This window comes from Desmodus rotundus, chromosome 12 (genome assembly GCF_022682495.2).
Source record: "Desmodus rotundus isolate HL8 chromosome 12, HLdesRot8A.1, whole genome shotgun sequence".
Classification (NCBI taxonomy): domain Eukaryota; kingdom Metazoa; phylum Chordata; class Mammalia; order Chiroptera; family Phyllostomidae; genus Desmodus; species Desmodus rotundus.
In genome coordinates this window covers 39,976,358-39,997,194 of record NC_071398.1, presented here as the reverse complement: position 1 = coordinate 39,997,194, position 20,837 = coordinate 39,976,358, and the positions used below count along the sequence as shown (strand labels likewise).

At 58.6% G+C, this 20,837-nt stretch overlaps 1 protein-coding gene across 2 annotated transcripts; it reads right to left on the bottom strand.

The window, feature by feature from the left end:
- Positions 1 to 1,600: 1,600 nt before the first annotated feature.
- On the bottom strand, positions 1,601 to 19,530 carry ATP1A3 (ATPase Na+/K+ transporting subunit alpha 3). Of its 2 annotated transcripts, none has more exons than XM_045185577.3 (23): positions 19,399 to 19,530; positions 15,288 to 15,413; positions 15,126 to 15,185; positions 14,808 to 15,011; positions 13,661 to 13,774; positions 13,414 to 13,548; positions 12,973 to 13,090; positions 12,552 to 12,820; positions 11,176 to 11,374; positions 10,989 to 11,098; positions 10,777 to 10,911; positions 8,578 to 8,770; positions 8,119 to 8,294; positions 7,895 to 8,031; positions 7,443 to 7,593; positions 7,156 to 7,324; positions 5,109 to 5,263; positions 4,909 to 5,032; positions 3,950 to 4,095; positions 3,309 to 3,439; positions 2,766 to 2,867; positions 2,281 to 2,372; positions 1,601 to 1,996 (listed from the first exon to the last, which is right to left on the bottom strand). In XM_045185577.3, exons 1-23 carry the CDS (start codon positions 19,402 to 19,404, stop codon positions 1,968 to 1,970), a joined length of 3,081 nt encoding a protein of 1,026 aa, XP_045041512.1. In that variant the 5' UTR covers positions 19,405 to 19,530; the 3' UTR covers positions 1,601 to 1,967. The 2 variants fall into 2 exon arrangements, with proteins under 2 accessions (XP_045041512.1, XP_024433413.1); XM_024577645.4 differs by having other exon boundaries at positions 15,288 to 15,374.
- Positions 19,531 to 20,837: the final 1,307 nt, after the last annotated feature.

Here is a 20,837-nt window from a genome sequence, read left to right as displayed (position 1 = left end):
AGGGGGATGGTGGGAGATGAGGGGGCACCTGAGAAGACTGGGAGATGGGTCTTGGCCCCATGGTCCCTCTCGCCTGAGGTCTCTTTCCTGTCTCTTGGATCCCAGAGGAAGAAGAGCTGGGAGGGTAAGAAGACCTTAGCATAGACAATCAGGAACCTGGGTTATTCGAGTATTCCTGCTGTGTGACTTCAGGGAAGTCCCTGCCCTTTCTGGGCTTCTGATTGCCTACCTGTCTGTGGGAGCATTTCTTACCCTGCACCTGATGAATAAAGTAGTCTCTGCAGCCTCCCTGAGGAAGGTCCAGGCTCACACCACCCCTTCCCCTCAGATTCAGGCACTCCTTCAGCCATTGTTTCGTGCAATGGGCTTGTGCATACACTCAGTCACACTCGTGAGCTCCTTGCACCCTGGCCCCAGGCCCTCCTGAGTCACATCCCTGGGCTCTGTCAGGAAGGCTGCCTCGAGGGAAGTGGTATAGCTGCCCCAACAGAATGGTCAAAATTCAAAAGGCTGACAATATCAAATGTTGACAGGGATGTGGAGCAACTGGGACTTTCACGCACAGTGGGAATGCAGAACGACACAAGGGCTTTGGAAAAGGTCAGGCTGTTTCAATTAAAGCTAAACACAGTCCATCTCATGTCCCGCAGTCCCACCCTTAGGTGTATCATTACTAGAATGTTCCTATCCCTACCAGCACCAATTGTAACAGCCTCTGAAGAGGAATCAACCCTAATGTCCATCACCGGGAGAACAGACGGACAAATTATGTTATAGTCACACAGTGGAATACTATATGGCAATGAAAAGGAGTAGGCTTCCAACACATATGACAGCGTGGGTGGCTCTCCCAGACACAAAGTTGAGAACAAGAAGTCAGACACACGAGACAGCAAGCCACAAGGTTTGATTTACACAAAGTGCAAGAACAGGTACCACAGAAGTCAGGTCAGGGGCTTCCTCTGCAGAGGGGGCTGGCTGGAAAGGGCCACAAGGGAATTTTCTGGGTGGATGGAGATGTTCTATACCTTGATCTGGGTGGATACAATTTTTAAAATTGTTCAGCTGTGCCTTTAAGATTTGTACACTTCACTGTATGAAAGTTTCTCTCAATAAAAGATAGAGAAAATAGCACAGTGACTTAGAGCTTGGATAGCCTGAACAAATCCCAGATCTGTTACCTCTTAGCTCGGTGACCTTGAGCAAGTCGCTGCCCCTCTCTGCGCCTCACACTTGTGAGGATTAAGTGAGCGTACAGACATAAAGTGCTTAGGAGGGGGCAGAGCACGGAGCCGTGCTCCATGCTCACCACCGCCATCACCTGGGCTGACCCGTCATCGCCTCCCAGCCCGGGCCCTACTCCAACACTCCCTCTCCCCTGTTTTGACCCACAATCCCATCTCCTGAAGAATTCAAACCGCTTTCCCGCTAACTTTAGTTCGGTCTAAAACGCCACGACTCCTTGACCCTGCGACTCCGGGACTCCCAAACTGGTGCCAGCCTCTCCTCCTGGCACGGTGTGCACCCCAGCCAGTGCGCCAGCACCGGGCACCAGCCACCCACACCTCCGGCCCGGAAAGCAAGCACAACACACACCGCCTCTCTCTCCCCGCTGATATATTTGATAATTGTCCAGAACCAGAGATGGCATCAGCCAGGGCAGGGGGAACATTGAGGGGGAGTAAAAAAGAGCCCAGGGAGGGGGCTGGGAGGTAGGGGTGAGGAGAGGGAGAGGAACAGACACAGGAGGAAGAGGAGAGAGGCAGGGCGGGGGCGGGGAGAGAAGCCAGCCAGAGGCGGAAAGAGAGGGAGAAGGCCAGGGATACTTTGAGAGGATGGGACCGAGGTGGGGGCCATGGGGAGAGAAGGCCCCTCCCCCCAGAATACAAAATGGGGGGGACAGGAGGGGGCTGTCCTGGGCTTGTGGGGAGGGGCAGGGAAGAGATGGGCGAGGTGCTGGGTTGAGGTCAGTAGTAGGTTTCCTTCTCCACCCAACCTGGAGAGGCAAGAAACAGACACAGAGGGACAGGCATGGGGAGAAGCACAGCAAGAAAGAGGAAGAGAGAAAGACAGAAAGACAGCGAAAGGATGGGGACAGGCAGAAAGAAAGAGCAGAGGCCCAGACAGACAGGGAGAGAAGACACAGAAGGGACATGGGGAGACAGAGTGAGATTAACATCAGACAGGTCACGTGGGGCTTCCCTGCCCCGCCCCCAGCTGCGGCTGCCTGTCCCCCCAGCCAGCTCTCTGCCCCGTCCCTCTGCCCCACTGGCCCCTCACCCCCTGGGTTCCTGCGCAGGATGAGTTTGCGGATTTCATCATAGACGAAGATGAGGAAGCTGTAGGGGAAGGCACAGAACCACCAGCTGGGCCTGCAGAGACGGGACAGCAGGAGGGCGTCAGTGTGGGGCCTCAAGTGGGGACAGTAGGCAGAGTCCCAGGGGACAGGAGGGGCCATGCCGAGGGGGTTCTCCCTTGGTCCCTCCTGCCCACAAGCGAGGGGTGCCTTGGCTGTGGCTCACAGCCACAGTGAGAGGGGTGCCTTGGCTGTGGCTCACAGTGGGAGCACCCACTGTGAGGACATCCCACGGCGGCGGGGGCAGACTTGGTGACATCAGAACAGGGGCTGCAGTGGGGGACACAGAGGAGGGGCTTCCAAGAGACACCGGGAGAGGTGGGGCCTGTGAGGATGTCCCATGGTGAAGGCTCCTCCTAGGATCCTGAAGCTGGTGGGGGGCGTCCTGGGGGTGGCGAGGGGCACTCACTTGAGAGGGTACATGCGAAGGGCCACGTCCATGCCGGGGCAGTAGGACAGGAAGGCAGCGAGGGCTGTCTCCTCAAACAGCCCGAAGATCAGGATCTTGTTCCTGGGGGCACAGTCAGGGCTGGACCCTGGCAACCCTACCCCACCCACAGAGACAAGCGCACCCAAAGGCAGAGGGAGAGACAGGCGCAGAGACACAGTGCAGAGAGAGACAAAACGAGACAGATCCCAGGAGGTGGCGACAATGAAAGGTAAGGACGGAAAGGTAGAGACAAGGACAGACACAAGGGCAGGCAGGGATATGGACCCAATCTCTCTCTCTCTCTCTCTCTCTCTCTCTCTCACACACACACACACACACACACACACACACACACACGAGAGAGAGAGAGAGAGAGAGAGAGAGAGAGAGAGAAGGGGGGGTGGGGCAGGGGGGTGGGGGAGAACGCAAGACAGACAGGTCACTGGAGATGGAATCAACTCAGAAGCAAAAGCGGAAACAGCCCGAGGGGAGGGCAGACAGGCAGCCCCGTGCAGCCCTCACTTCATGCCCTGCTGGAAGACAGAGTTCCTGCGGGTCTTGCAGATGATCAGGTCGGCCCACTGGACAACCACGATGCTCACAAAGAAGGCTGTGTGGCACGTGAACTCCACCACTTTTCTCTGCTCGTATGTCTGCAAGAACCATGGCCAGGTGAAAGACAGCAGTCAGTGTGGGCCGCGGCCCCGGCGCCCGCTCCTGGTCTGCACCCCAGGCAAAGCAGGGCCTCTGTCCCAATGGGGTCCCGCAGGACCTCAGACACGTCTCCCCTCTTAGGCTTATAGCCCCATGGGAAGAGTCAGGGATGCACTGGGAAGCAGAGGTTAATGGGGACCTCAGTTGTCAGGGACCAGGGACCACCCCGGGCATGGAGGGAGATGGGACAGGCACCAGTGAACTTTGAAGGGACAGAAAGAGATGGGGAAGAGGGCAGTGAAGGTATCTTGCCCAGTGGGCCAGAGAGCGTGGCCAGTGGGCACCAGACCCATGACAGGCTGGGCCTCGAGCACCAGGAGGCCCCATGTGCCCAGCGAGGGTCTTGACATGGACCCTGGGGCAGAAGGCCATCGCAGGAAGCAGGACAGCTTGCCTGGGGGACGCTAACTGGGAGCTCCTGCCAGGCCGTGGGGCCCAGCCCCACTCACCCACTGCTGCCCATAACTGTCCTCGAGGTCGTTGACGGTGCGGTCATCCCAGTTCAGCCGGATGCCTACCAGGTTGCCAGGCAAGAAACCATTCTCTGCCAGGATCACAAAGTAGGAGAAGAAGCCACCAAGAGCCTGGATCATTCCTGTGGGGAGCAGAAAAGGGAGGTGAGGAGAGGCTCAAGTAGGGGTGGACAGCGGCCCACAGCACTTCTGGGGCCCCTGGAGACCCCTGCCAGGAGGAGGGTGGGCCACCTCAGTCCTCCTGCCTAAACATCATCCGGGGCAGGGCTCCCAGAGGGCAGCCTGGTGGCGAGCGCCTGAGATGGGTCATCTGGGACAGAAGTCTCAGGGAGAGGGCTCTCCGTAGACAGATAGCCTGGTGGCTCCCTCCTACCTGAGCCAGACCACCTGAACTTCAGGAAGTCCCCAAGGGCCCTCAGGCCTGAGTCTTACAGGTCCCCATATGCAGAAATGACCTCCCCAGGCTTCTGATCATCACCATGAAGCCTCTGCTTACAGGGACCCTCCCAGTGACCAGGAGCTCAGCACCTCTGAGGCTCTGCACACATCACCTCCAGCCGCAGGTCGAGGAAGAGGCATAGAGCATGGGAAAGGGGCTCAGTCTTGCCCTCAGAGAGCTCACAGGCTGGTCTCTTCCTTCCCCAGAGGGGGAGCACTGGGCTTGGGAGTGGCCGGCCTGGGGCCAGCCCTGACCTGCTGCCATGCAGTGTCCTGTGCACTCCCTGGGTGCACCCCCCCCCAGGCCTGGCCTCCACCTGTGCCGGCCCCACCATGGTGACCACCAGCCATCTTCAAGCCTCTCCTTCCAAACCTCCAGCACCAAGCCCTGCGCGTATGGCACTCATTCAGCACAAGGGTTCTGAACGCCCACAGTGGGCCGGGCACTGCTCCAGGTCCATCTGGCCATAGTCAAGGCGGGGTCCCCACATCCTCACCAATCTGCCCGTAGGCCATGCTGATGAGCCTCTCATTGACCAGCTTGTCCGTGCGTGGATTCCTGGGCTGTCTCTTCATGATGTCACTCTCGGCGGCCTCGTACGCCAATGAGATGGCAGGGACCTGGGCAGGAGAGGCCAGGTGAGCCAGGAGTGAGGGGCCCACCCTCCCGAGGCCCCGGGAGAGGCTGGAAGCTCACCATGTCGGTGCCCAGGTCGATGCAGAGGATGGTAATGGTGCCCAGAGGCAGCGGGATGTTGGCCATGATGAACAGCAGGAAGGGGGTGATCTCGGGGATGTTGCTGGTCAGGGTGTAGGCGATGGACTTCTTCAGGTTGTCAAAGATCAGGCGGCCTATGGCAGGGACAGGTTCAGACCTCGGGACCGAACTGTGACACCCTATTCTCTCTGCCCCTTCCCTGTGCAGGCCACACGTCCTTGCTAATCCATCCCCTCACCCGCCCCCTGTCCACACTCCTGCAACCACGCCCCGGAGATACCACGGATGGGGGCCTGACGAAGCCCTAACGGGGGGCTGGAGATGCGCTCTCAGTCGGGGTCTGGTGGTTGCACGGACGTGCACACGTGTGAAAGTCCTCGAGCAGCCCGCCTTACTGCACGTGTGTCCTGGCCCCCCTCAATGCAATCAGTACGGTGCGTATCAAGTACAAAGAAACCGAGGGTGACTCCAGCCAGCCTGTCCCTCCACCGTCTCGCGTGCGCTGAGAGACACGAGCAACAAGATATGTCGTGAAGACGGAGTGGAAAGGCCGGATGCGCGTCGGTGTCGATGGTTTGTCAGCTTTGTGCAAAGTGAGAGGCTCAGGTGTTCACACCCGCTATTGCTTTCCCTCTAACGCACACGCATGCGCTGCTCTCCACAGGCTGGTAGTTTCACATCTTAAAGAATTTACAGGTGAAACAACGACTTAAATGCTCTTGACCGTGACCCAGGGTGCGCAGTGGTGGGCGGGGGAGCTGGTGACTGCCAGAGCTGGGCAGTGGCGTCAGTGCGGCTCCTGCGCATGCGCCCAGCTCTGGGGCGTCCCTGGGCTTTCCCCTCCTGGAAGTTCAGCTTCGCTTTTGTCACTCCAGAGAGCCCGTCCTTGTGCACCCTCTCTAGGCGTGGCCCCCATTACTACCTGTCATAGCGCCCTGCTTGCTCTCTTAGCACTTGCCACAATTTGTCATTAGGTCTCTATCTGTCTGTGAACTTAAGGCTGTCTCCCCGGGTCCTTGAGGGCAGGGACCGTGTCTGCTCCCCTCACAGCTTATCTCCAGCACCCGCGTGGAGAGCAAGGCGGGAGCCCAGTACAGGTTGGGAAGGCGTGAACATGTGTACCATGTGTGCACCGCACACACACAGGTGGCCGGGGGCGTGACAAGGGTTAGCCATGGTGTCCTCTGGGAAGCAGGCGGCAAGGAGTAGGGCATTGAGTTTGCCACTCTCGGCTCAGCTTTCCTGTTCGAGTTCTCTCTTACGCATGATTTGTTACACTGGGGACGTTTCGAATGGGGAAGGGAGAAACTGGAAGGAAATGCACCACAGCATGAACAGTGATGATTTCTGGATGATGAGGTTATGGGTGATGCCAATTTTCTTCTTCATGCTTTTCTACATTCTATATAATTATCATGAATTACTTTGATGATCAGAATAAAATTAAGTGTGAACAAGCCCCCTCTGAAGCCGCATCAAGGCCCGTTAGGGGGCAGTGCCTGGGCTGTGTGGCTGGGCTCCCAGCGTCCCGCCTCACACATGGCCCCTTCACCCGCCTCGCCTTTGCACACTCAGCTTCCTCTGCCTGCACTCCCTTCCCTGGCACTCCCTCTCCTGGCACTGCCTACGTGACGACGCCAACCTGGTCCTTGGTACTGGCAGCGGTCCCTGTCCACTCTGGGAAGCTTCCTTGGCCCCGACCCCAGGTTGGGTGAGGGTCCTCCTGAGGGCTCTTACGGGACTCTCTGTTCCCGTGGTCGTCCTTAGAAGTGCTTTAAGAATGTTTCTGAGTCTGCCCACCAGACTGGCCCTGCGCCGGGCAACGCTGGGACCCAGAAGGGCATCAGCTCGGTCCTGCCCCAGCCCCTGGGGGAGGGAGACTGAAAAGGAGAAGCTCAGGCTCCACGGCCCGGTGGGATTCTGGGGTCTCCCCATTGTGCATTCTGTGGCAGCACTGACCTATTCCCCTTCCCCTTCTCTGGCCTCACGCAGGGACCCCGGTCTCCAGGGCCACCTGGCCACTCACCTTCCTCCACACCCGTGACGATGGAGGCAAAGTTGTCATCCAGCAGAATCATGTCCGCTGCCTGCTTGGACACGTCAGAGCCGGCAATGCCCATGGCCACCCCGATGTCGGCCTTCTTCAGAGCGGGGGAGTCATTCACGCCGTCCCCAGTCACGGCCACGATGGCTCCCTGCAGAGAGAGAAGGTAGGGAGGATTCCCAGAGGCCTGGCCCCAGCCCCCTCCCCCCAAGGACCAGCAGCCCGGCCCCGACCCCCTCCTGTCTGTGGCGGGCCCCACCCCAGCATACCTGTCGCTGACAGCCCTCCACAATGATGAGCTTCTGCTGGGGGGATGTGCGGGCGAAGACGATCTCAGTGTGGTTCTGCAGGATCTCGTCAATTTGCTCGGAGGTGAAATCCTTGAGGTCAGTGCCATGGATCACACAGGCCTTGGCGTCCCTGGGAGGAGCAGAGAGCGGTCAGCATGAGTGGGGAGTGGTGCAGTGACTGATGGACAGAGAGCCAGACTGGCCAGACCCACAGACAGGGGAGGCAGAGGGCCAGGCTCTGAAGCTGAGGCTCAGAGAGGCTGAATGACTTGTTCAAGGTCACGCAGCCCAGGAGTGGCAAAGCTGGGGTGTGAAACTACCCCAGCCTCGAGGAGGAATGGGACCGGGCACCGAGTCACCAGAGGAGGCCCAGAAGGAAGGGGACCAGCCACCCTGTTGGGAACGAGGCTGAGCCAGTGGGTGGCACTCACCGGGGGTTGACCTGGCTGACTGGAATGTTGAGCCGGGCGGCAATGTCCTCCACAGTCTCGTTGCCCTCGGAGATGATGCCCACGCCCTTGGCAATGGCCTTCGCCGTGATGGGGTGATCGCCTGTGACCATGATGACCTGTGGGCATTGTTTGGTGATGGTCCAGCCTCCGCACCGGCCCCTAGGGCGCTGGCCCTGCCCCCTCCCAGCTGCCCCAGGCCAAACCTTGATGCCTGCACTTCGGCACTTGCCCACCGCATCGGGGACGGCTGCCCGGGGTGGGTCGATCATAGACATGAGGCCCACAAAGCAAAGGTTGTCTGTGGTGAAGTTCACGTCGTCACAGTCGAAGGCAAAGCCCTTGGGGAACTGCTCCTCGGGCAGGTAATAATGGCAGAAACCTGGGGGCAGAGATGGCGTGGGGCATGAGGCCTCTAGCCCCGGGCCTCTGTACCACCTCCCCACGGCTCCCGGCTGTCCGGTCCCGGCACCCATCTCCCAGTGGGCCGGCCAGTCAGCCAACACCATTTCCTAAAGATGCCATCCTTTACCATTTGTTCGTTCATTCATTCATTCATTCATGGTGCATTCTGGGAGGCCCTACTCTGGGCAGCATCATGCCCCTCCTTAACCCCAAGGGGTCCCCAGAGATGACCCAGCTCCTGCCCCACCCATGGTGCGCACCCAGCACACGCTCGCCCAGGCCACCAAGCTCCAGGTAGGCATTCTGGAAGGCTTCCTTCATCTCCTCGTCCAGCGGCTGCTCCTTGCCCTGCAGCAGGATGGTGGAGCAGCGGTCCAGGATGCGCTCAGGGGCGCCCTTCATCACCAGCAGGTACCGGTTGTCGTTGGGGTCCTCGGTCTCGTGGATGGAGAGCTGTGGGCCGAGCAGAGGGTGGGTGTGCCTGAGCCTCACAGGGACCTGGAGGCTGCCCATGTGGCAGGGAGAGGACCCCCAGGGCCACCCAGAGCCATGCATGCCAGGACAGACAGCTCCCCCAGAGGGCACTGTCTAGCTCTCTACCTGAGAGGTCATCTGTTTCTGGGGCTCTCGCAGAGATCTCTGTTCATCCCTGCCGCGTCTGTCTCTGTCTCACAGACATTTCTGACCCTCTGTGTTTCTCACGGAAATATCCGCTGTTCGTCCATAGGACATGTGTCTCTCTGCCTGCCCTTTGCCTCCCCCAACTCCTTACCCCACATCTGACCCATCGCCAAATCTGGTCGGCTCAGCTCTGAAGTACACCCAGGTTCTGACCTCTTCTCACCTCCTACCTCCAGAGCCCCATCCGGCCACCCCCACCTCTCACGTGGGGCATTGCAGCGGTCTCCACACTGAACCCCCGTTTCGGCCCACCCTGCCCCTTAGCATTTCCTCCCCACAGCAGCCAAGAGGACCTTTTAAGCAATGTGAGTTAGTGGGAAATGATGTAGCCACTTTGGACAACAGTCTGGCCACTCCCTAAAAGGTTAGATATAGTTACCACGTGACCTAGTCATCCCTAGGTATACACCCAAGAGACATGCAAACTACATCCACACAAAAACTTGTCATGTGAGCCCTGGCTGGTGTGACTCAGTGGATTGAGCGCCGGCCTGCAAACCAAAGGGTCACTGGTTCGATTCCAAGTCAGAGCATGTTCCTGGGTTGCAGGCCAGGTCCCCAGTAGGGGGCACATGAGAGGCAACCACACATTGATGTTTCTCTCCTTCTTTCTCCCTCCCTTCCCCTCTCTAAAAAGAAATAAATACAAAAAAAAAAACAACTTGTCATGTGGACACTCGCAGCAGCGTTATTCGGAGTAGCCAGGAGGAGCAAACAAACTGGGTTCCATCCATTCAGTGGAAGGCCACCCGGCCACAAAGCGGAGCGAAGCACTGCCCTGCGCTACAGCAGGGAGGGAGCTTGAAGACAGTATGCGAAAGAAGCCAGACACAAAAGGCCACATATTGTGGGGCCCCATTCATGTGAAAAGTCCAGAATAGGCAAATCCATAGAGACAGAAAGTCGATTAGGGGTTGCCTAGGGCTTGGGGAGATGGGGGAGGTTGGGGGCAATAGCTAAGAAATGTGGGGTTTCTTTCTGAGATGATAAAAATGGGTTGGATTGCGCAGATGATCACACATATCCGTAAAACTATGGACTTATGCACTTTAAAATGGGTGATTCTATGGTATGTGAATGATAGCTCAATAAAGGGGTTAAAAATGTGAGTCAGGTCCCATCGCTCCTCTGCTCCTGTCCCCCTCAGAGTCACACCCAAGTCCCCTCCACGGCCCACAAGGCCTGACGGGACCTGCCCTCGGCTCCCACTCCCCCTCTCCCGGCTCACTGCTCTGCCACACTAGCTGCTGGCTCCTGTCGAAACACATCAACACACTCCTGCCCCAGGGCCTTTGCACACACTGTGCCCGCTGCCCAGAACCCTTCCTGCAGCTCCCTCCCGCAGCACGGAGACTGGCAGGCATATTCAGCATTTCCTTGCACCTTTGTCCTTGTCTGTTTTCTAGCACCAGAGGGTAAGTTCCACGAGAGGGACTTCTGTCACTGCTGTGTGTGTCCCCAACACCTGAGCCACGTGCCTGATGCGGTGGCTGCTCAAAAACATGTTTGTTGACTGAATGAAAAAGATCCCTGGCTGGTCCCCCCTCTCTGCTGCAGGAAGAGCTTTACTCCTTTGCTTCCTGCTCCAGCAGACACTCAGGTCTGTTCCTCTCCCCGCCAGGTGGATACTCTCTTTCCGATTTCACAGATGGGGAAACCAAGGCTCTGCAAAGATCAGAAACCTGCCGAGAGCAGGAGGACAGTGGGGTGCAGCTGACTGCTCAGGCATCATAGAGACAGCGAGGTCCAGGTTGGCTGTCACAGAGAGCCCCAAGTACCTGGTATTTGTTGGTGGAGTTAAAGGGGATCTCAGCCACTTTCTTGTTACGTTCCCGCATCAGCTTCACGGAGCCGGAGGACAACTCAATGCACTTCAGCAGGGCCGACTCAGAGGCATCCCCGGCCACGTCCCTCTGGAGAGAGAGGGACGTCAGGGCAGAGCAGCGTGGGTGGGCACGGGCAGGCCAGGGCGGCCAGCTGCCAGACCCACCTTCAGCACGGGGATGTTGTCCTGGCCGCCCTTGAAGACGGCCCGGTTGCAGAGTCCGGCGATGTGGGACAGGGCCACCCAGGTGTGCGAGCTCTTGTCGAACGAGGTCCCTGGAGGAGGCACGTGTCACAGCTGGGGACACCTTGGGGCCAGGTCCCCACAGCCCCCCGCCTGAGCCCCCCCTCACCTGATTGGTCCTCAGTGGTGTCGGCCTCGTGGATCTGATTGTCGAACCACATGTGGGCAACAGTCATGCGGTTCTGGGTGAGGGTCCCCGTCTTGTCGGAGCAGATGGTGGACGTGGAGCCCAGGGTCTCTACGGCCTCCAGGTTTTTCACGAGGCAGTTCTTCCGGGCCATGCGCTTGGCAGTCAGCGTCAGACACACCTGTGGGTGCACGAGGACGGGCCAATGGCAGGCAGAGCCAGGCGGCAGGGTTGGACCAGCAATCCGAGTACTGACACCCCAACTTCCCAGCCCGGGGAGAATTCTGGGGAGCTTGCAGGAGACAATGATGCCCCCCAGCAATTCCACCCCAAGGCACAAACCAAGAGAAAAATGCATCTTAAAAGGCTTGTACTGGATGCTCGTAGCAGCAGCATTTATTACAGCTTCGAAATGAAACAACCCAAATGGGCACGAGCGCCAAAGGGGTAGATGAACTGTGGGATGAAGATGGAACACTAGGCAGCCATGACAATGAGCCCGTCGCTGCTGCAGGCAACTGCATGGATGAAGTTCAAAAACATGATGCTCAGCCAAAAAGAGCCAGAAACAAGAGTCCAAGCTGAATGATTCCAATTGATACGAAGCAGGAAAGTTATGCTTCAGCAGGGCCTTCCCCTGGGGTTGGGTCGGGGGCTGGATGAGGTCTTGGGGGCGCTGGGGGAACCTGAGCCTCGTGCCACTGCTATGGGTGTGTTTCATTTACGCAGACTCTCCGGCCGTACATTCGTACGCTTCGTGGGTACATTATTTGCCTTTGGCCTGGGGTAGCTCTGAATATGCTAAAACAGAAAGCCTGCCTGCTGGCACATGAAGAATCAAAGGGCAGACTAGTGTTCCGAGGACGGCCCCTTCTAGGGGCCGGAAAACTCTGACACGCTGCAACGGCCCCAACCTGCCGGGGGCGCAGAGAGCGGACTTCCACAGTGGGGGTCGCAGCCGGACAGAGGGAACGGGAATGTTGTTTTATTTTTAAACTACTGTAATGTATTCTTTAGACTTTCTACCACTACGGTATACTTCTTAAATTTGTAAGTTATCTTTGAAAAGTGATGGCACTGTTGGCCCCTATGCCTCGTAGTGTTTCTCAAGGTTTTTGATTGTTGGTTGTTCAGTGAGTGAGGCTCTCCAAGTCCCAGGACCCTCCTCATTGATGATCTGGGGGGCTCAGTCCCCAGTACCCAAGTTGCCCTTATCAAGAACACGGAAATCCAAGCCCAAGCCCCCTCCACCCTCAGACCTGGGGGTCTGAGTCTCAGCCCCCCTCTCTCCCCGGACTCAGGGGTCTGGGCCCCCAGCCCTTCCTCCCCCAGACCCGCTGTAAGGGTCCAGGCCTTACAGTGACAGTGGCCAGCAGGCCCTCTGGGACATTGGCCACAATGATGCCGATGAGGAAGATGACAGCCTCGAGCCAGGTATATCCCAGAATGAGGGAGAGGATGAAGAAGGAGACGCCCAGGAAGACGGCCACGCCGGTGATGAGCTGGATGAAGTGCTCGATCTCGATGGCGATGGGCGTCTTGCCCACCTCCAGCCCTGAAGCCAGGGTGGCAATACGACCCATGACGGTACGGTCCCCTGTGGCCACCACCACACCACGAGCCGTGCCTGTAGGGCAAAGGGGGTTAGACTGAGGTGAGGGAAAGCTCAGTGAAACCAAGAGGGACCCAAGCCCCTGATGCATGTCCCTTTGTCTGGACCATCTCAGCCCCAACATGGCGCCCTGCCGCACCCACCCTCGCCGCTGCATCCCCCCTCACCTTCCACACAGTTGGTGGAAAAGAAGGTGATGTTCCGAGTCTCCAAGGGGTTGTCATGGGTGCAGTCGGGAGAACGGGTCTGGGGTTCCGATTCGCCGGTCAGGGAGGAGTTGTCCACCTGCGGGTAGGAGCAGCAGAGAGAGGGCTTAATCTGCGGCTTGGGATCAGGGGCCATTTGTCCAAAGGAGACTGGGGCTGAAGCCTGAGTCCCTGGAGGTCATAGATAGAAGCCTGAGTGCCTGGCTGGGTGAGTGGTGTTTGGAAAGCCAGAGGCTGGGCTCCTGTACATGAGGAGCAGACAGGGCTTCCTGCTTAGGTCTAAGATAACTGTGGGTCTGAGGGGTAGGGACAGGAGCCTGGACTCCTGGTCCGAGGGAGGAGGGGCTGGGGGCCTGGACTCCTGGCCACATGAGGAAGGGCACAGCTGGGCCCCAGGCCCACCTTGCAGCCATGGGCTGAGATGATACGCAGGTCCGCTGGGACTCGGTCTCCGCCCTTGATCTCTACCAGGTCGCCGACCACCACATCCTCAGCATTCACCTGCATCTTCTCACCTTCCCGGATCACCAGGGCTTGCTGGTGTGGGATGGAGAAGAGTCACCTGCTGGACTCTCTCTGCCTGGGGTCACTTGGCATGGCTTCCACCCACCTGTCCACCCCCACCCAGCTACTTCTGGGTGCCCCGCACCTGGGGAACCATGTTCTTGAAGGACTCCATGATCTTGGAGCTCTTGGCCTCCTGGTAGTAGGAGAAGCAGCCGGTGATGATGACCACGGCTGCCAGCACGATGCCCAGGTACAGCTGCGGGGAGATGCGGGGTCACGGCTGCCCGAGCCACAGCCAGCCCCACCCCGAGTCTGTGGGATCTTGGAAGGGAGCTTTGCATCCATGGGGGTCTATAGTTATGTGTCTGACCCCAGGGTTGTGTCCCTTTGAAGAGCTGCGTGTCTGAGTCTCTCTTGTCTGTCAGTCTGTCTGTACCCATGTTTGAGGCCCTTGTTTTGAGCGTGGGTGTGTTTGGGTGTCTGGATCTGTCTAATTCTCTATGTTGTGCATCCATCTGTCTGTCTTTCTGCCTGTGTTAGAGGATCTGGGGTGTGCTATTATCTGTCCATGTGTCTGTCTGTGTTTAGGTCCGTGTGTCTGTCTGACTGTCTGCATGCCTGGCTTTACATTTATAGGACTGTTTGTGTTGAAGTCTCTGTATGTGCCTGTCTGTCTGTCTGTCTTACTGTTCAGGTATTAATTTCTGAGAGTGCTGTCTGTCTGTGCTTGATCCTCGTGTTTGTCTGCTTGCAACCCTGTGCGTGTTTGAGTTCCTGTGTCTGTCTTTCCATCTGTCCATCTGCCTGTCGTGCCTGTGTGTCTGAACCAGGTGGCAGCATGATTGTGTCCAAGTGTGACTGCGTTGACTCTGCACATGTGCGTGTGTATGCGTGAAAGAACCTGCATGTCATCAGTGTTCGGGTCTGTGGGGACCGTGACCCCTGTGTCCCTGCAGTGGGTTCGGACAGGCCCACAGGTGGGTGAGCCTGTGTCTCAACATGAACACAGTCTCTTTGTGTGTCTTTCAGGCCATGGCCACCTGGCAGTGTGTGTCCCCAAGTCCGTAGAGGTCACCCAGCATTGGGATGGAGCCCCAGCTCGCATGGCCTGCTATGTGCTCTTGGGCACATCACCTGGCCTGTCTGAGCCTCATTGTTCCTTGCACCTGCTGTGGTTTTTCGATGGGAAGATTGTGGAAGGTGCATGAGAAAAAAGAGAGGAGTGGGCTTCGAAGTCTAAGGGGATGCAGAGAAGTGCTCTTGTGCAGAGCCGGGTGGAGGGCACTCACGTTGTCCCCCGAGGGATCGTCCTCAGTGCCCGCCTGGATGCCATAGGCCAGGAAGCAGAGGATGGCCCCTATCCACAGCAGGATGGAGAAGCCCCCAAAGAGCTGGCGGCAGAACTTGACCCACTCCGGGGTGGTGGGCGGTGGCGTGAGCGCATTAGGCCCGTCCCGGGCCAGGATCTCCTGGGCTTTGCTGTGGGTCAAACCCTGGGGGACACAGGTCTCACACAGAACTGCCCCTGAGCAGCCCTGGCTCCCCAGCACTTCACAACCACCCCAGGACCCAGGGTCGCCCCGATGCCTCCCCCAGGCCCACCGCACCTGCACGCAGTCTGTGTTGTATTTCCGGCAGACCTCTTCCACTGACATCTTGTGCTCTGTCTGAGGACAGGAGTTTGGGGGAAGGTGTGTGAGGGTCGAGGCCCCCAGGGGTGGGGAGGGGCCTGCTCTGGGGTGCTGTGCGGCGCAGAGGGTGGGGCTTACCATGGCCACCTCCTTCTTGAGGTCGTCCATGTCCCGGCGCTCCTTGGCCTTGCTCTTCTTGGGCGAGCCCTTGTCATCTTTCTTGTCCTGCGAGGTGGCGACACGATAGCTGTCAGAGCCACCAGACTGCGGGCGAGAAGGGGTTACAGGGGCGCACCGGCCCTCCGAGCTCTCTCTCACTGGGTCCTGGGCCTCGGGCAGGGGCCTGGCCCAGGGTCTCAGTCTGTGTCTCTGGGTAGGTTTCCCTTTGGCTAGGGGTGTCTCCCAAACCTGTGAGTCTTGTCTCTGCTGACTGGCCTCACCGTCTCTATGTATCTCTGGGTCTCTGTCCCCAAGGGTCTCCATCCGGGTCAGTCTATGCTTCTCTCTCCATTTCTGTGCCCATGTCTGTGGGCCACTTCCCTTCTGTCCCCATGTGTCTTCTTATCTCTGTGTGTTTCCCTCTGTCTCTTTCTTCCCCTCCCTGGACCTGTCTAACCTTCGAGTGTTTCTTGCTGTGTCTGTCTGTCTCGTCTGTCTCGTTCTGTTTTGTCCTTCTCTGTCTCGTTCTGTCTCTTTATCTCTTCATCATTGTATCTCTGTGGCTCTTTCTATCCCTGATTTCTCTCCCTCATCAGTTAATGTCTTCTGTTTTTCTCTCTCTGTGTCTCTGCATTTGTCTCTGTATGAATTTTGTTTCCCTCAACTCTCTGCCTCTTTCTCTGTCCACAATGTCCGTCTCCATCTCTGGAACTATCTCTGCTGAGTCCAGCTGAGTTTGTCTCTCTGGGTTCCTTTATTTTTTTAAAGATTTTATTTATTTACTTCCTAGAGAGAGGGGAAGGGAGGGAGAAAGAGAGAGAGAGAGAAATATGAATGTGTGGTTGCTTCTCACAATCCCCCAACTGGGGACCTGGCCTGCAATGCAACTCAGGCATGTGCCCTGACTGGGAATCGAACCTGTGACCTTTTGGTTCACAGGCCAGTGCTCAATCCACTGAGCCACACCAGCTGGGGCTCTCTGGGTTCTTATCTCTCTCCAAGTTGGTGTGTTGGGATCTCAGACTGTCTCTAAGTGTCAGTGTTTCATGTCTCCACATCTTTCTCCATCCTTATATCTGCCTCTTTCTGTCTGTGTCTCTGTCTTCATCGCTCAGGTTACCTCCTCTCTGTGATGCTCAGTGTGTCTCCCTATCTGTCCATCTCTCACTGTCTCGCTCTGCAATCTTTCTCTCCGTCCCTGTGTCTGCCTGTCTCTGCGTCCATCTCTGCATCTCTGTCCCTCCAGCTCCAGCTCTCCTGTGTGTTGCTCTCCCATCTTGTCCACCTGTCTCTTGTCTTGGGCCTCACTCCACTGCCCCATGGATATCTCAGTCTCTGTGTCTCACGAGACCCGGCAAATCTTGGGAGACAGCCAGTCCTGAGGGCCTTGACTGACAAGCTGTGGGCCCTGGCCTCTCTCCTGAGGGCTGGTGGGAGCCACAGGCAGATGGAGACAGGAGGTGGGAACAGACTCTGGAGGACAGAGTGGCAATCACTGACTTCAGGTCTCTGGAGGACAGAGTGGGAGCTGGCTGGGATTGGGGTACAGAAGAGCAAGAGGCAGAAGCCCTGGGCCTGGCTTGACTGGATTCTGTGTGAGGGGGCATGACTAAAGTTCCAGCCTGGTGGCTTGGGCAGATGGGGAAGGCAGTGTCCTGGGACGGTGACTGGAGGGGAGGGGTGAGGCCAGGTGCTGGGAGAGGGCTGCTGACAGGTCCAATGGGCCCACGGCCAAGCCGGGATCCCAGGCTCAGCGAGGCTCAGAGATAATCTCCTCGTGACCTTGTAGAGAGGGCTGAGCTGCCTGCTGTCTGCCCCAGACCAGAGGCCGAGCTGGGGGACTCCTGGGGGGGCTGCAACCCCAAGCCTCTAAGAGACTTGCAGGGGGTAGGAGAGAGGCTTGGCCTTGGGCCAGCCCTGCAGCAGCACTGCGTCTGACAGGGAAGCACGAAGGCTTGGGGAACAGTGAGGACACTCCTCCATCCCCTGTCCCAGGAGGGGTCTCAGCCTCTGCAGAGAAGTAGGCCCATGGATGTGGAGAGATGTGGAGAGATCAGCTCATGAGGTCAAGGCAGAGATAGGAAGGGGAGGGAGGAGAGGAGATGAAGGAACCTGACAGGAGTGGGGAGGAAAACCAGCTGCTCAGCTCTGAAGCCTTAAGGGAGGCTGGGAGCTGATGCTTGGGTCCCTCTGAGGCCTAGGAGTGGGCCCTGGACTCCTGTGTCTGAGGGGAAGGGCTGGGGGCCTGGACCCCTGTGTCTGAGGGGAAGGGCTGGGAGCCTGGACTCCTGTGTCTGAGGGAAGTGGGGCTGGGGGCCTGGACTCCTGTGTCTGAGGGAAGTGGGGCTGGGGGCATGGACTCCTGGTCTGAGGAAGGGGCTGGGGGCCTGGACTCCGGGTCTGAGGGAGGGAGCTGGGACACCTGAGCTCTTGCTTTCTCTTGCCATGGCTAGACTCCATTGGGGATGGACATCCATCTGCTGGAGGGCGAGCCGAGGCTTTCCCAGTGAAGGCACAAGGCCCAGATGGGTGCACTGTGGGGTAGAGCACCTCCGAGGGTGGGGGACATGCCTGTGTCACCGCAGCCTGCCTATGCGGCTCCTTGCCATGTTCGGTGCTGTCTGCCTCCCTCTGAGGCCCTCAGCTCGCACAGCCTCTGTACCTGGTCCAGGATGTCCTTCCCCTTCTTAGCACACCTGGGGCATCATGTCTGAACATCTCTCCCTCAACTTCCCCTATTGCCCTCTGCCTCCTCTTCCCGTCATTCAGGCCGAGTCAGGTTGTGTCTGGATAACAAATGTCTGTCCTTGGGTTGCCCCATGTCAGCCTCAGTGTCTCTCTTTGTCTGTCTGTGTCTCACCCATGTCTCTCTGCCCATGTGTCTCTGTCTTTGTCTCTATGGCTGTCTCTTTATCCATGTCCTTTTTACACCGTCTCAGTCTCTGCTTCCCATGTACAAAGCACCTCACTTCTCTTCGTGTCCCTGCTTCTTTGCCTCATCTCCTCACTCTGGTTCCTTCTCTAAGACCTTTACCTCAGTCCTCTTCTCCATCTGCCCATGGGCTCCCTGTGTTCATCCCACTCACCTGGAGGCATCACTGACTGCCATCCCCCGCGCCCCCCCCACCACGTCCTCTCTCCCAGTCCTCTCCCCACCCATTTCTTCTCCCCATTCCCCCTCACCCAGCCCAATCTACAGATCTGTAGCCCCATCCCCCACCTCTATCCCTGGGCCCATCAGCCTTTGTCCGCCATCTTTCTTATATTCCTTACATTCCCTTTCCATTAGCCTCTCCCATCCACACCCTCTCTTTTCATCCCACCCGCCTCCTTCTCCCACTCCTTCCCCTGTGGCCCCGCCCCAGACACGCAGGGAGGAATCCAGGGCTGCGGCGGGGTCAGGTGGTCAGCCAGGAAAGGAGACAGCATCTGGTGGAGAGACTGGCAAACAGACAAGGACACACGGACACCGAGGCAAGGGCAGAGTGAGGCATGCACAAATCCCACCACCACCACCACGCATTTGCAAACATGCGCCCTCAGCCATGGTTCTCCTGCTCCTCACAGCCCCCGGTGTCTGCTACCCCAGATTACGGGCTGGGCACAGACCACAGCCCCAGGGCGCCCTGCACCGAACTGCAGGCCCCCGCACCCAGGCCTGGAAGGAGAAAGAGAGGTCATCTGGTCCCCCCAACCCCCCGGGCCAGGGAAGCAGAGGGGCTTTAACGCCCCCAGGCACAAACGCCTGCTGGCAGACACACCCAGACGTAGTTGCGGACAGTCAGACACAACCGGCTGCACAGTCTCAGACAGACGGCCCCCCAGGCCTGACAGAGCAGGAGCTCACACGCGCGCGCGCATGTACATGCACACACACACACACACACACACACACACACACGAGCCTGTCGAGCACCCGGGCAGGCAGCGCTGCCGCGGACCGCTCGGTGCCCCAGGACCTGGCGCACAAACACACACCCACACGCGCCACAGACCCCGCGACCCAGGCGGTCCGCGCACACGCTCAGTCAGAGACACAACCGCAAGCGCTAGATCGCACACACGCACCGCCCGGCCGGCGAGCACCTACCCCCATCTCGGCGGCTTCAGGGGTCAGCGGCTGGCGCGCGGGGAGGGGGCCGGGGCAGGGGCCTCGGGGTGGGCTCTGGCGCGGGGTCGGCCTGGGGGCCTCTGCAGCGCCGGCGCCTCGGTCCGCGCGTCTGTCCGGCTGTCAACCCTACCGCACAGGGTCTGCAGCCGCAGCAGCCTCCTCCGCCTCATATGCCCGCGCCCGCGGGGGGGACCCGCGCGGACCAATCAGGGGCGCCGCCGCCCTGACTGACGGCCCAAGACCCCGCCCCCGGCACTGCAGCTGTCCTCCCCGCCCCCAGCCTCTGCCTAGGGGGAACGCTGTAGGAGGGGGGATCCCCGAGATCCCCGCAATGAGGAACCTGGAGACCCTCGCAATGGGGGGGGGGGGGCGGAGTGGCGCCTCCGAGGAGGGGTTGCTGAGAGACGGAAAGCCCAGGATTTCCCCTCACTGGGGGGGTGTGCCACGAGGGAGAGGGGTGCGCTGCGGGAGGCGGACACCGGTGGGGGAAAGCCCTGTAAACCACCGCAACAAGGCAGGGGGCCCAGAGCACCTCGGTCCGCAGTGAGGCGGGCGGGGGAGCCTGCAGACTGTGTAGCCTGTTGTTCAGGAGGGGGAGCTGGAGAGGGCACCAGAGGGAAGGAAGACCCCACAATGAAGAGGGGTGCTGCAGCCCTGAGGCCCCCTCACTGTGTGTGCCCCCTACCCAGAGCCATGGCAGAGCCACCCCGTGAGACAAAACTGCAGGGCACACATCACAGCCAGAGGACCGCACTCAGCGTCACACACACAACCATCACACAGGTACCTCAGATACTGGGGTCACACACACACACCACTCCATCACACCCCACCCCAGCCTCACAATCACACACACACTACACTACCCCATCACCCAACCCCACTGACACTCGCAAACATGAGGAAATGGAATGCACACCCCTTCCACACTCCATCACACCACAACAGAATCACAATCACGAAGTGCCATGTAGACGAACACACACCCTCGGAACACTACATCAAAAACACATACATCACACATGCCACCAGACCTGGCCTTGTTCTGTCTCACGTACAGCCCCCAAACCATGTAACCCACGGCCCTAAGAGCCAACACACACCCACACTCAGCACCACTGCACACCACAAGCCGCACACTAGCTCCACACACCGCCGGGGACTTTGTGGACATTGATGCATGATCACTCCATACACAGACTCTGGGCACGAGCAAAGGCCCACAGGGCAGAGCTGACAGATCACGGTTGCTCACTGTTAATGACAGACAGACAGGAGCTCTCGGACTCGCACATGGCACCTAAATTCACAGAACACCACACGATGCCATCCCCCACACTCCCATGCTGTACCCATCACCCACTGGGGTACCATCACATGCACCCTTGTTGCACCTCCAGACACACCCCAGTGCCCCC

What these genes read in the sequence shown, in the direction of transcription:
- ATP1A3 (XM_045185577.3), bottom strand. An exon ending in TCAAGAACATGGTTCCCCAG is followed by an intron (nt 13,549 to 13,660) that starts GTGCGGGGCACC and finishes ATCCCACACCAG; the next exon opens with CAAGCCCTGGTGATCCGGGA. An exon ending in TGGAGGGCTGTCAGCGACAG is followed by an intron (nt 7,325 to 7,442) that starts GTATGCTGGGGT and finishes CTCTCTCTGCAG; the next exon opens with GGAGCCATCGTGGCCGTGAC.